At 37.0% G+C, this 13,502-nt stretch overlaps 1 protein-coding gene across 1 annotated transcript in view; it reads right to left on the minus strand.

Annotated features, from left to right (window-relative positions):
- Positions 1–3,026: 3,026 nt before the first annotated feature.
- Positions 3,027–13,502, minus strand: part of LOC693860 (uncharacterized) — a 47,204-nt gene continuing 36,728 nt past the window's right edge. Inside the window, 2 exon segments of the mRNA XM_028840126.2 lie at positions 3,027–5,943; positions 5,945–7,292. Coding sequence (XP_028695959.2) covers positions 5,760–5,943; positions 5,945–7,292 — 1,532 coding nt within the window. The 3' untranslated portion in view covers positions 3,027–5,759.

Genomic DNA, 13,502 nt, shown 5'->3' on the forward strand with positions numbered 1-13,502 from the left:
TTTTTTTTTTTTTTTTTTTTGAGACGGAGTCTCACGCTGCTGCCCAGGCTGGAGTGCAGTGGCGCGATCTTGGCTCACTGCAAGCTCCGCCTCCCGGGTTCCCGCCATTCTCCTGCCTCAGCCTCCTGAGTAGCTGGGACTACAGGCGCCCGCCACCGCGCCCGGCTAATTTTTTGTATTTTTAGTAGAGACGGGGTTTCACTGTGGTCTCGATCTCCTGACCTTGTGATCCGCCCGCCTCGGCCTCCCAAAGTGCTGGGATTACAGGCTTGAGCCACCGCGCCCGGCCCGGATAATTATCTTTACCATCTTAAAGATAAGGGAGTGGCAGGACAATAGGATCATTGTAGGGAGGAAATCGGCAGTAAGACATATGAACAAAAACCTCTGTGACATGAATAAGTTTAAAGGAAAATGCTGTGCCTTGAGATGCATATGCAAACATCTCCATAAACCTTTTAGCATTATTTCAGCCTATCACATGGGGAGAAACCTTGGACAATACCTAGCTTTCCTAGGCAGAGGTCCCTGCGACCTTTGGCCGTGTACGTGTCCCTGGGTAGTTGAAATTAAGAGAATGGTGATGACTTTTAACCAGCAAGCTGCCTTCAGGCACTTGTTTAACAAAGACACATCCTGCACAGCCCAAAATCCATTAAACCTTGAGTCACCGCAGCACATGTCTCTTGCAAGGACAAGGTTGGGGGTAGGGTCACAGATTAACAGCATCTCAAATACAGAACAAAATGGAGTCTCTTATGTCTACTTCTTTCTATATAGACACAGTAACAGGCTGATCTCTGTTTCTTTTCCCCACACATAGTGAATAAACAAATGTGGAACCTCAGCAGAGAAATAAAAATTATAGAAAAGAACCAAGTAAATGATGAACTCTAAAAAAATTACTGGCCAGGCGCGGTGGCTCGCTCTTGTAATCCCAGCACTTTGGGAGGTCGAGGCGGGTGAATCACGAGGTCAGGAGATCGAGACCATCCTGGCTAACACGGTGAAACCCCGTCTCTACTAAAAAATACAAAAAATTAGCCAGGCATGGTGGCAGGTATCTGCAGTCCCAGCTACTCAGGAGGCTGAGGCAGGAGAATGGCGTGAACCCAGGAGGTGGAGCTGGCAGTGAGCCAAGATCATGCCACTGCACTCCAGCCTGGGTGACAGAGTGAGACTCCATCTCAAAAAAAAAAAAAAAAAAAAAAAAAAAAAAAAAAATTACTATTGCCAGGCGTGGTGGCTCACACCTGTAATCCCAGCACTTTGGGAGGCCGTGGTGGGTGGATCACCTGAGGTCAGGAGTTCGAGACTAGCCTGGCCAACATGATGAAACCCTGTCTCTCCTAAAATTACAAAAAATTAGCTGGGTATGGTGGTGGGTGCCTGTAATCGCAGCTACTGGGGAAGCTGAGGCATGATAATCGCTTGAATCCAGGAGGTGGAGGTTGCAGTGAGCTGAGATCACTCCACTACACTCCAGCCTGGGCAGTAAGAGTGAAATTATGTCTCAGGGGAAAAAAAAAATTACTATCGAGCGTATCAGCAGATTAAAAAAAAAGAAACTTGAAAATAGAGCCATAGAAATTGTCCAACATGAAGAGTAGAAAGTTTAAAGAAGCATGAAAAGTCTTAAAAACCTGCGAGATAGGCCTGGTGTGGTGGCTCAAGCCTGTTATCCCAGCACTTTGGGAGGCCAAGGCGGGCAGATCACCTGAGGTCAGGAGTTCGAGACTAGCCTGGCCAACATGGCGAAACCCCATCTCTACTAAAATTACAAAAATTAGCCCGGCATGGTGGTGGGTGCCTGTAATCCCAGCTACTCAGGAGGCTGAGGCAGGATAAATGCTTTCACCTGGAAGGCAGAGGTTGCAGTGAGCCCACGTTGCACCACTGCACTCCAGCCTGGGCGAAAGGGCGAGACTCCATCTCAAAAAAAAAAACAAAAACAAAAAACGAACGTTCTCATCAAAATTTACAAGGCATCATGTGAAATGAAATGGCATTAAGACAACAGTGAGAAAACTGAAGCCATAACACAGAAAAAGGAGAAGGGCTGTGCTGCATACATAGGTGGGATACACATAATACAGACAAATCTGAAGATAATTAAGAAATAAAAGATGCAGAACTTCTCTTTAAATTCAGCAGGATTCAGCATTGTGGCCTGGAAAATATGTCCTCTCCACATGAAGAATCAATTTTATTTCTTCACAACTGATATTTTTCATCTCTGAATTGAAGTTACAAACTAACTTTAGCAGGAATACTTACAGCTTATTATGGAACATCTGTTAGTAAGAACTGTTATGTACGTTTGCTACATTTAAATATAAAAACATCCTCACGACTTATCAAGCTTCCCTAGTACTTATCTGAACAAATTGACTCAATAAATTTACTTATGTGAATTATAAAAAGTGAAAAGAAAAAATAACAAAAGAGTGATAGAGTTCTCCAACTAAAAACAAAATGAAGTGTTCTAACTAAATAAAATGTAACTTAATACACTAATTGTGGAATTACATTTAAAAATTTTGTATGCATTACTAAATTTTATAACAATTATTCTTATAATCACAGACCAGCTCACATAATGAATACTTTGTAATCTGTAAAATATTTATATAAAAAGATACAAAATAATTAGGGGTCTATCATGAGTACCAGGCAAGTATAAACAGAATTTTCATGGGGAGATTCAGAACTATTAGCCATAGATTGTACAGTAATAAATTTAATACAAAGCAGAGAATACATTTGCTTTCAGCATTTTTGAGGTTTTTAGTTTTCTAGTAGTCATCTTGTTAAAATGATTTGTTTTGTTCAATATTGCTTTTGTCTTCTGAAAACAGGTATAAATTCATACACACAAACTCACTCTATAATTTTCTTACACCTAAGGTTTATCTTTAGACTAACATATATTTAACTCTACGTAAATGAAAACTAAAAGTCTGCATGTGTTTGCAGGCAGACAGGAAACATGCTCAAAAAATAAATATTAGAAAACTTGAAAAATATTTATTCAGGACCCAGAAATGCATGGATTTTATTTATACTTCTACATAATTTATTATGACCATAAAAATAACACTGTAATCAATAACAATTGTACATGTTAAAATAACTAAAAGTATAAAAGTGGATTGTTTGTAATACAAAAGAAAAACACTAGAGGTGATGGATACCTCATTTACCCTGATGTGATTATTATATACTATATTCTTGTATCAAAATATGCTATATATTGCATGAATATATACTCATATTATATACCCCAAATAAGAAAAATAAATTTAAATAAAATAAACATTTGGCTGGGCACAGTGGCTCATGCCTGTAATCCCAGAACTTTGGGAAGCCGAGGTGGGGGGATCATTTGAGGTCAGAAGTTCGAGACCAGCTTGACTTACATTATGAAACCCCGTCTCTACTAAAATACAAAAATTAGCTGGGCATGGTGGTGGGCACCTGTAATCCCAGCTACTGGGAGGCTGAGGTAGAATTGCTTGAACCCAGGAGGCAGAGGTTGCAGTGAACCAAGATCACGCCACTGCACTCCAGCCTGGAAGACAAAGCAAGACTCCCTCTCAAAAAAAAATAAATAAATAAAATAAAAACAAAATTTTAACCTACAGAAGTAATATTCTTTAACTTATTTGCAGTAAAGCCACTGGCAAAAGAGATTACTAGAGATGTTAATCCATTATGTTACCAAACAGTATATATATTGTTACCATGTTTTATGTGCACCCTTGAGTAAGGAGGAATAGGTTAAGGTTTGTGACATAATAACACTTCATTGAATGCACAATAGTATTTAACATGTTAAAAAGGTTGAATATATTAACATCACATATAATCTGAAATTTAAAAAAATACACTGCATTTTATATAAAAGTATAATTAGTACAATATACTAAATTTTAATTTACTTATAAATGAAATTTAAAATGTTTTCTTCTCATAATGCAGAACATTGCTCTGAACACCTAACACACACATTACTCAATATTATAAGTTAACCACAAAAGTCTCTTCACTTTTGTACGATTTTCATCATACATCTTACATTTTAATGTCCTTACTTTTTCATAACAAAGTTTATAAATAATGCTCACCTAATAAGAAAGAATCTCTCATATCTTTGATGCAGCAACAATTGATCACATGCTTTCACATGTAAATAGGAATGAAGAAACAGCAGGAAATAATTTGAGAGCTGAATTACATCATTATTCACTTTTCAAAATATTTTTTCAAAAAGTTAAGCATACTTTGAATGTAATATCTGCAAAAAAACTTCTACTACTTTTCAAGTTATATACAAATCTTTTTTTTTTTTTTTTTTTTTTTGAGACGGAGTCTTGCTCTGTCGCCCAGGCTGGAGTGCAGTGGCCGGATCTCAGCTCACTGCAAGCTCCGCCTCCCGGGTTCTGGCCATTCTCCTCCTGCCTCAGCCTCCCGAGTAGCTGGGACTACAGGTGCCCGCCACCTCACCCGGCTAGTTTTTTGTATTTTTTAGTAGAGACGGGGTTTCACCGTGTTAGCCAGGATGGTCTCGATCTCCTGACCTTGTGATCCGCCCGTCTCGGCCTCCCAAAGTGCTGGGATTACAGGCTTGAGCCACCGTGCCCGGCCTATATATACAAATCATTTTTTAACAAATTTTAGTTTTTCTTTACTCAGCACTCTGATTTAGTACAATATCTGAAGTGTCAGTGCCTTATATATTTCTACTGTAAATTCTGATATTTACATAGATTTAATTTTTGATTAAAAATTAAAAAAATTTTTACTGTATCTGCAAAAATGTTTTAGTATGAACTCTCTCGTGTTTTCTAAGCTGTAGTTTTTGAAAAAGTATTTTTCCAAATGTATTACATTTGCAAGGTTTTTTTTTCAATATAAATTCCCTGATACTGAACAAAGTTTGAGCAATTGCTTCAGAGGTTTCCTCTAATACAAAATGTGTACAGTAAGATCTGTGATACAAGTAAACATATTACAATCCTACTACAATGTTCTTCTTCAAAATACTCTTCACCTTAAAGGCTTATATTTTCTTTTTTTTTTTTTTTTTGAGACAGAGTCTCTGCCGCCCGGGCTGGAGTGCAGTGGCCGGATCTCAGCTCACTGCAAGCTCCGCCTCCCGGGTTCACGCCATTCTCCTGCCTCAGCCTCCTGAGTAGCTGGGACTACAGGCGCCCGCCCCCTCGCCCGGCTAGTTTTTTGTGTTTTTTAGTAGAGACGGGGTTTCACCGTGTTAGCCAGGATGGTCTCGATCTCCTGACCTCGTGATCCGCCCGTCTCGGCCTCCCAAAGTGCTGGGATTACAGGCTTGAGCCACCGCGCCCGGCCAAGGCTTATATTTTCTTAAAGATATTTTGACAGTAGTTGGCCTTATAATGTTTTTATTAAGTAGGAACTCTCTGATGTTGAGTAAGATGTGAGCATGTATTAATGGCTTTTTCACAGTCTTTATATTTGTACAATCTTTCTCAAGTATAAATGCTTTCCTATGCAGTAAGGTGTGAGCATTGGTTAAAAGTTTTGCCACGTTGTTCACACATGTAGAAGTTTTCTCCAGTATAAATTATCTTACCTACAATCAAGTGTGACAACCATTTAAAAGCTTTATCAAATTCTTCACATTTCTAGGATTTCTCACCACTGTGATTTCCTTTATGTTTAGAAAAGTTTGAGGTGTTTTCAAAGTACTGTCACATCTTTCTGGTTTGTAGAATTTCTCTCTAGTATGAATTATCTCTAGTATGAATTATCTTACATCTGTTAGGAATTGAGAACTTATTAAAGGCTTTGCCATGTTCTTCACACTCCAGTATGAATTTTTTTATGTTTAGTAAGAGTTTAGGACTAAAGCCTTTGCCACATTCTTCACATTTGTAGGGTTTCTCTCCAGTATGAGTTATTTTGTTTAATAAGGCTCAGGGACTGGTTAAAGGCTTTACCACATTCTTCCCATCTGTAAGATCTCTCTCCAGTATGAGTTATCTTATGTTTACTAAGGTTTGAGGATCGGTTAAAAGCTTTGCCACATTCCTCACATTTGTAGGGCTTCTCTCCAGTATGAATCATCTTATGTGCAGTTAGTTGTGAGCACCGGTTAAAGGCTTTGCCACATTCTTCACATTTGTAAGGTTTCTCTCCAGTGTGAATCATCTTATGTACAGTTAGTTGTGAGGACCGGTTAAAAGCTTTGCCACATTCTTCACATTTGTAGGGTTTCTCTCCAGTATGAATCATCTTATGCGTAGTAAGGTTTGAGGACTCATTAAAGGCTTTGCCACATTCTTCACATTTATAGGGTTTCTCTCCAGTATGAATTCTCTTATGTTTAGTGAGGGCTGAGGACCAGTTAAAGCCTTTGCCACATTCTTCACATTTGTAGAATTTCTCTCCAGTATGACTTATCTTATGTGTAGTAAGGTATGAGAATCGGTAAAAAGCTTTGCCACATTCTTCACATTTGTAGGGTTTCTCTCCAGCATGAGTTATCTTATGTGTAGTTAGGGTTGAGGATTGGTTAAAAGCTTTGCCACATTCTTCACATTTGTAGGGTTTCTCTCCAGTATGAATTATCCTGTGTGTAGTAAGGTGTGAGGACCGGTTAAAAGCTTTGCCACATTCTGTACATTTGTAGGGTTTCACTCCAGTATGAATTCTTTTATGTGTAGTGAGGTGTGAAGACCGGTTAAAGGCTTTGCCACATTCTTCACATCTGTATGGTTTCTCTCCAGTATGAATTATCTTATGTGTAGTAAGGTGTGAGGACCGGTTAAATGCTTTCCCACATTCTTCACATTTGTAGGGTTTCTCTCCGGTATGAATTCTCCTGTGTGTAGTAAGGGTTGAGAACCAGCTGAAGGCTTTGCCACAATCTTTACATTGGTAGGAATTCTCTGTAATATGAAATCTTTTATGTTGACTTAGGTGTAAGAGCATGCAAAATGATTTCTCACATTTTTTACATTTGAAAGGTTTCTTTCCAGGTTGTCTTGTCTTATGTCTGTTTGAATTTGAAAATGTATGAAAGACTTCTGCATATGGGTCACATTGAAATATGTTTCTCTGGGTAGTTATCAAACACTGGTTTAATTTGTTATCTTCTTTGTGCACCTCACACTCATCCACACTTTTACAGCCTTTTTGTAACTGTAAATTGTCATGTTCATAATTTCTATATTTTTTCAGTATCGATTCTTGAAAAGAATCTTTAATGTCCCGCTCTGGCCAAAGGTCTTGGGCAAAATGAGAACATATAACTGAAAGAGATAAAAATAACAAATTACCTACTAGACACAGATAAATACAGTTTACAAGTCTAACCTATAATACTATACAAACTATATAAATAAGATGGCATAGGAAAATACCAAAGGCCCTCATTCCTTTATAGACATATAAATGTAAAAAAAAAAAAAAAAAACCAACAAAAAAACATACCAACCAAATTACATCTGAAAAAAATTTATAAATGAGTTAAGTGTGTGAAGTGCCCTGGTGAGAACAATGCAAAGAGCCACTTAGAAGTCAAAATCTGTTACATTTACCCAACACAGCTCTTCCTGCTCCCCAATATAACATAGTGTCTTTAGAAGCAAATTGCCAACTTTTTAATGACAAGTAAAACACTGGCACATTTATCTTTATTACTTGCTTCTAGGAGCCTTTCCGGACACTGGTGTGTATCTCTCACGAAATATAGTGCTGAAAGAAATGGTGGTATGTTTTGGAGTGACAGTTTAAGTTTGCTGAGACCAAAGGTAAATGTTTCAGCAACAGAGAGACTGCTGTACCACAGAAAGAAAACAGGCATAGCACGTGATTACTATTAAGAAGAAACATGAATAAACTCCTTTAACTAAAAAATAAGACAAAATTTCAGACAAGACACATTCTAAGAACATGTTTGAGAGACTCCCAGAATCTCTAACCAAGACAATTGTTCAGACCATGCCAGGACAAAGCTACATTATGAAGATTGTAACAGGTAGCCTTTTTTAATTTCCAAATTTCAATCAAAGATTACAATGTACACAAAATAAGGCAATATGGTTCCATAAAAATATAATTTTCAAAAAGAAACCATAAAAAAGTATATGCATTGATTTTAAAAATTGAAAATAAATTGAGTAATACTCAATAAGTGAAATAGGAAGACAGAGAACTATAGAAAATCAGAAAAATGAAGAACATAAATATTTAGAATATCAAAAAAACAAATTGTGGAGGTAATAAATATAAAAAAGAATAGCTGAAAAATCTCGAAAGAAACAATGATGTACAAATGAAGAAGCTCAACAAACAAACTAGGAAACACACAAAGATATTTATAACAAACACACATATAAGCACAATTTCAAAAGTCACAGACCAGAAGAGAATATTGGGAGCTGCAAGACAAAAGTGATGCGTCATTTGCAAGCAGTCTTATGAGACAGCCAGTGAATTGTCAACAAAAATTTTGCAGGCCAGAAGGGAAGTGTGTGATAAAGTCAAACTCTTGAAAAATACAGTGATCAAGTAAGCATAATACCATCAGCAAATCTGTCCTGCCAAATAAAAAGAAAAAACTTTCAAAAATAACAAAATTCTGAAAAGTATATTGGAACTCCATAAACCTTACATATAAAAAGTATTGAAAGCAGTTGCTTCTATTGAAAATAACATGATTCAACAAAAACAACACATAGTCAAATAAAAATACATTACTTTTGGGAGTGGGGAGGGATAGCGTTAGTAGAAATACCTAATATAAATGATGAGTTAATGGGTGCAGCACACTAACAAGGCACATGTATACATATGTAACAAACCTGCACATTGTGCATATGTACCTTAGAACTTAAAAATATAATAATAAAAGAAAAAATGAAATAAAAACAAAACAAACACAAAAAAACCCACAATAACAAAAAATTACATTATTTTCTGGAAAGATTATATGCACATATATACTTTTACTTCTAAGTATATGCACATACACCAAAATGGAATTTCTTAGCATTATCATAATGGTGCAGAAAACATTTTTAATTATTCCCTAAAATTTGAAAGAGAAAATCACAGAAATCATTATAAACATCTGTTAATAAATACACCACATAAAAAGATACAATTAGCAAAATCAATGACAAATTTGAGGGGAGATGTAATGAGAAAAAAATTGTGCATGCAACTGAAGTTCCTTTTTACCAGATTGAAATATACTGTTGTATCTTTTGGAGGTTTATATAATCCCCAAGGTCCCAAGAAGAACATATGCGTATAGATAAATGAAACAAAATAAGAAAGAAGTAAAAGCATATCAATATAAAAATAAAAAGATACAAAGACAGAGAAAAAATGAGTGACCAAGATATAAGAATCAAATAAAGCAATGAATAAAATAACATTACTATGTCTTTCTGCTTCAGAAGATTATTTAAATATATATCTTTAACTTTTCAATCAACAGACATACTCTCTTTTTTTTTTTTTTTTTTTTTTTTTTGAGATGGAGTCTCGCTCTGTCACCCAGGCTGGAGTGCAGTGGCCGGATCTCAGCTCACTGCAAGCTCCGCCTCCGGGGTTTACGCCATTCTCCTGCCTCAGCCTCCCGAGTAGCTGGGACTACAGGCGCCTGCCACCTCGCCCGGCTAAGTTTTTGTATTTTTAGTAGAGACGGGGTTTCACTGTGTTAGCCAGGATGGTCTCGATCTCCTGACCTCGTGATCCGCCCGTCTCGGCCTCCCAAAGTGCTGGGATTACAGGCTTGAGCCACCGCGCCCGGCCGCAGACATACTCTCAATAGAGATTTATTTAAATATTTTAAAAACCGATATCCAACTTGCCTTTCTATGAGAGTAAGCTGAGATCTATTGATTAAAAAAAAAAAAAAAAAGTGGCAAGATGGATATAGATATTGCATAAAAATATTAACCAAATGAGAGAAGAGGTTAAAATAATATTACATAAGGTACATCTTAAGTGAAAAACTTTCATATTTATAAAATGTACTACAAATCAAAACTGCAAAGAGACAAAGAAGGACATTAAACAATAATAGATTCATTTACTGATAACGTAACTCAAGTGTGTGTGTGTGTGTGTGTGTATCTCACATTAAGGTTCCAAATACATAAAGCAAATATTGACAGAATGGAAGAATCACCTAGAAAGCAATATTATAGTAGAACATCTCAATAACTTACTTTCCATAATAAAAATAAAACAAAACAGAATATTTGTAAGTGAAGAGAGGACTTGAAGGCAGTATAAAACTATTATTTCTTTCTTTTTTTTTTTTTTTTGAGACAGAGTCTCGCTTAGTCGCCCAGGCTGGAGTGCAGTGGCGTGATCTCGGCTCACTGCAAGCTCCGCCTCCCGGGTTCACGCCATTCTCCTGCCTCAGCCTCCCGAGTAGCTGGGACTACAGGCGCCCGCCGCCTCGCCCGGCTAATTTTTTGCATTTTTAGTAGAGACGGGGTTTCACCGTGTTAGCCAGGATGGTCTCGATCTCCTGACCTTGTGATCCGCCCGCCTCGGCCTCCCAAAGTGCTGGGATTACAGGCGTGAGCCACCGCGCCCGGCCAAAACTATTATTTCTAACAGAGGTATAGAGAAGTCTCCTCAACAATATCGGGATACACATGCTTCTTAATTGCTCATAGAACATTCTGCTTAATAGACCATATGGTGGGCCAAAAAAGAAGTCTTAACACATTTGTTAAGACTGAAATTGTGTGGATTATATTATGTGAACAAAATGGAATGAGAGTATAAAAGAATAATAGAGAAAGATTAAAAATTTACAAATACATGGAAATTAAATGACACACTCTTGAGCATGCTCCTGTTCAAAGGTAGAAATCATTGATATTTTGAAAACGTCCATACTTCTCAAAGTAATCTACAGATTTAATGCAATGTTGTTAAAAAATTCTCATTGCGGCCGGGCGCGGTGGCTCAAGCCTGTAATCCCAGCACTTTGGGAGGCCGAGACGGGCGGATCACGAGGTCAGGAGATCGAGACCATCCCAACATGGGCTAACATGGTGAAACCCCGTCTCCACTAAAAAATACAAAAAACTAGCCGGGCGAGGTGGCGGGCGCCTGTAGTCCCAGCTACTCGGGAGGCTGAGGCAGGAGAATGTGAACCCGGGAGGCGGAGCTTGCAGTGAGCTGAGATCCGGCCACTGCACTCCAGCCTGGGCGACAGAGCGAGACTCAGTCTCAAAAAAAAAACAAAAAACAAAAAACAAAACCAAAAATTCTCATTGCATTTTTGAGGAAACAGAAACAACAACCCCAAAAGTATATAAAATGTCAAGAGACAATAAAGTACCCAAGAGTCTTCAAAAAAAGAAAATGTTGAAGGCATTATAGTTCCTGATTTCAAAACACATTACAAAGCTACAGAATTAAAGTAATTTGGTATAAGTATAAAAGTAGACTAATAAAATAGAATGCTGCAGCTATAGAAACTTTCACATATATGGTTATATGAAGAGTTATTTTCATATCCATAATTATTGCAGCATTTTTACTGAAAGGCAATAGGTAAAAGCAATGCAAATTTCTTTCTTTCCTTTTTTTTTTTTTTTTTTAAGATGGAGTCTTGCACTGCTGCCCAGACTGGAGCGCAGTGGCACGATCTCAGCTTACTGCAACCTCAGCCTCCTGAGTAGCTGGGACTATGGGTGTGTGCCACCATGCCCGGCTATTTTTTGTATTTTTAGTAGAGACAGGATTTCACCATGTTGGCCAGGATGGTCTTGATCTCTTGACCTTGTTATCTGCCTGCCTCAGCCTCTCAAAGTACTGGGATTACAGCAATGAGCCACTGCACCCGGCAGAAATGGAAATTTCTGTCACCAAATTATCCAATAGATATAATTTGCAATATAAAAATACTGGAATATCACCCAGGATTTAAAAAGCAGGAAATATTCTAACAACTCTAAAAATAAAGCTTGATGACATTATGCAAAATAAAATGAGCTAGCCACAATAAGACAGAGATTGTATGAGACATATGGGGCAGTCACATTCTTAGAAATAGAAAACAAAGTGGTTTTTGCAAAGTGCCAGAAAATCAGAAAAACTGGTTGTTGTTGTACATTGAGATTGAGCTTTGCAAGATAAAACATTCTAGGGGTATGCTGCATGACATTATAAATATAATTAATAGGACTAAACAGAATATTAAAAAATATTTGATAATGAGCCAGGTGCAGTAATTCACATCTGTAATCTCAGGACTTTGGGAGGCCAAGGTGGGCGGATCACGAGGTCAGGACTTTGAGACCAGCCTGGCCAACACAGTGAGGCAAAAGAATCGGTTGAAGCCAGGAGGCGGAGGTTGCAGTGAGCCAAGATCCCACCACTTCACCTCAGCCTGGGCGACAGAGTGAGACTCTGTCTCAACAACAACAACAAAAAAATTGATAATATTTTGTGTGTTTTTGACAAGTAAAAATGAACAATACCTAAAAAGATCCAATTATAATAGTTTCAATATTATCTTCAAACTCCAAAGTGTTTCTCCCACACAGAAGTGATGTAGATTCACAACAGATATTGGAATTAGGAGAATTTTTATAACTGGTCACCTAGCCAAGACTGAACCACCATTTACAACAAACCTACACAACAAATATACAAGTCATAAAATAAACAGATATTTATAGAGGCAAACAAACACAGAGGTAATTATATTGGCAGTAGACATATGGCTGATTCATATTTGATTTTGCTAGACACTGCCTTAAATTGTACAGAGTTAAACACTGTCATACACAATTATAATATAAAATAAAACACCAAAACACAAGCAACTGGTGTTACGTGTCATACTTTAAAATACATAACACAATATAAAATATAAAATAAATATAAAAACATATATATAACATAAAATATATAACACAAAATTAAAATATGGAATGTAAAACATATTGGACACCATCAAGTAGATCAATATTTTCATGAAATGAATCTTGGGAGAATATAGGGCAAAAGTAATACAGAGGTTACTTAAAGAAAAAAAGGCTGAGAACTTCCCAAATTTTGATGTAATAAATTTCTAACCAATACTTAATTCAAAATTATTTTACTTTGAAAACAAGATAAAAACAAAGACTTTCCAAAATAAAAGTTCAGGGCATTTATTACAATTACCACAGTCCTACATAAAATGTTAAATGGTGGCCAGGCACAGAGGCTAGGCCTATAATTTTACAGCGTTAGGAAGTCAAGGCAGATAGATCACTTGAGACTAGTAGTTCAAGATCAGCCAGAGAAACATAGTGAGACTCTGAATATAAACAAAAAGAAATCCTAAAATGAGTCCATTATGTTGAAAAACAAAATGATGCTAGAAGTATCAAAAAACCGTATATAAAGACAAAGCTCTCCATTAAATGTAAATAACAGACACATACAGAATTTTTTACTATCATAATGATGGGCATAAAACCCTTACAGTTCTT

Source organism: Macaca mulatta, chromosome 19 (assembly GCF_049350105.2).
Source record: "Macaca mulatta isolate MMU2019108-1 chromosome 19, T2T-MMU8v2.0, whole genome shotgun sequence".
Taxonomy (NCBI): Eukaryota; Metazoa; Chordata; class Mammalia; order Primates; family Cercopithecidae; genus Macaca; species Macaca mulatta.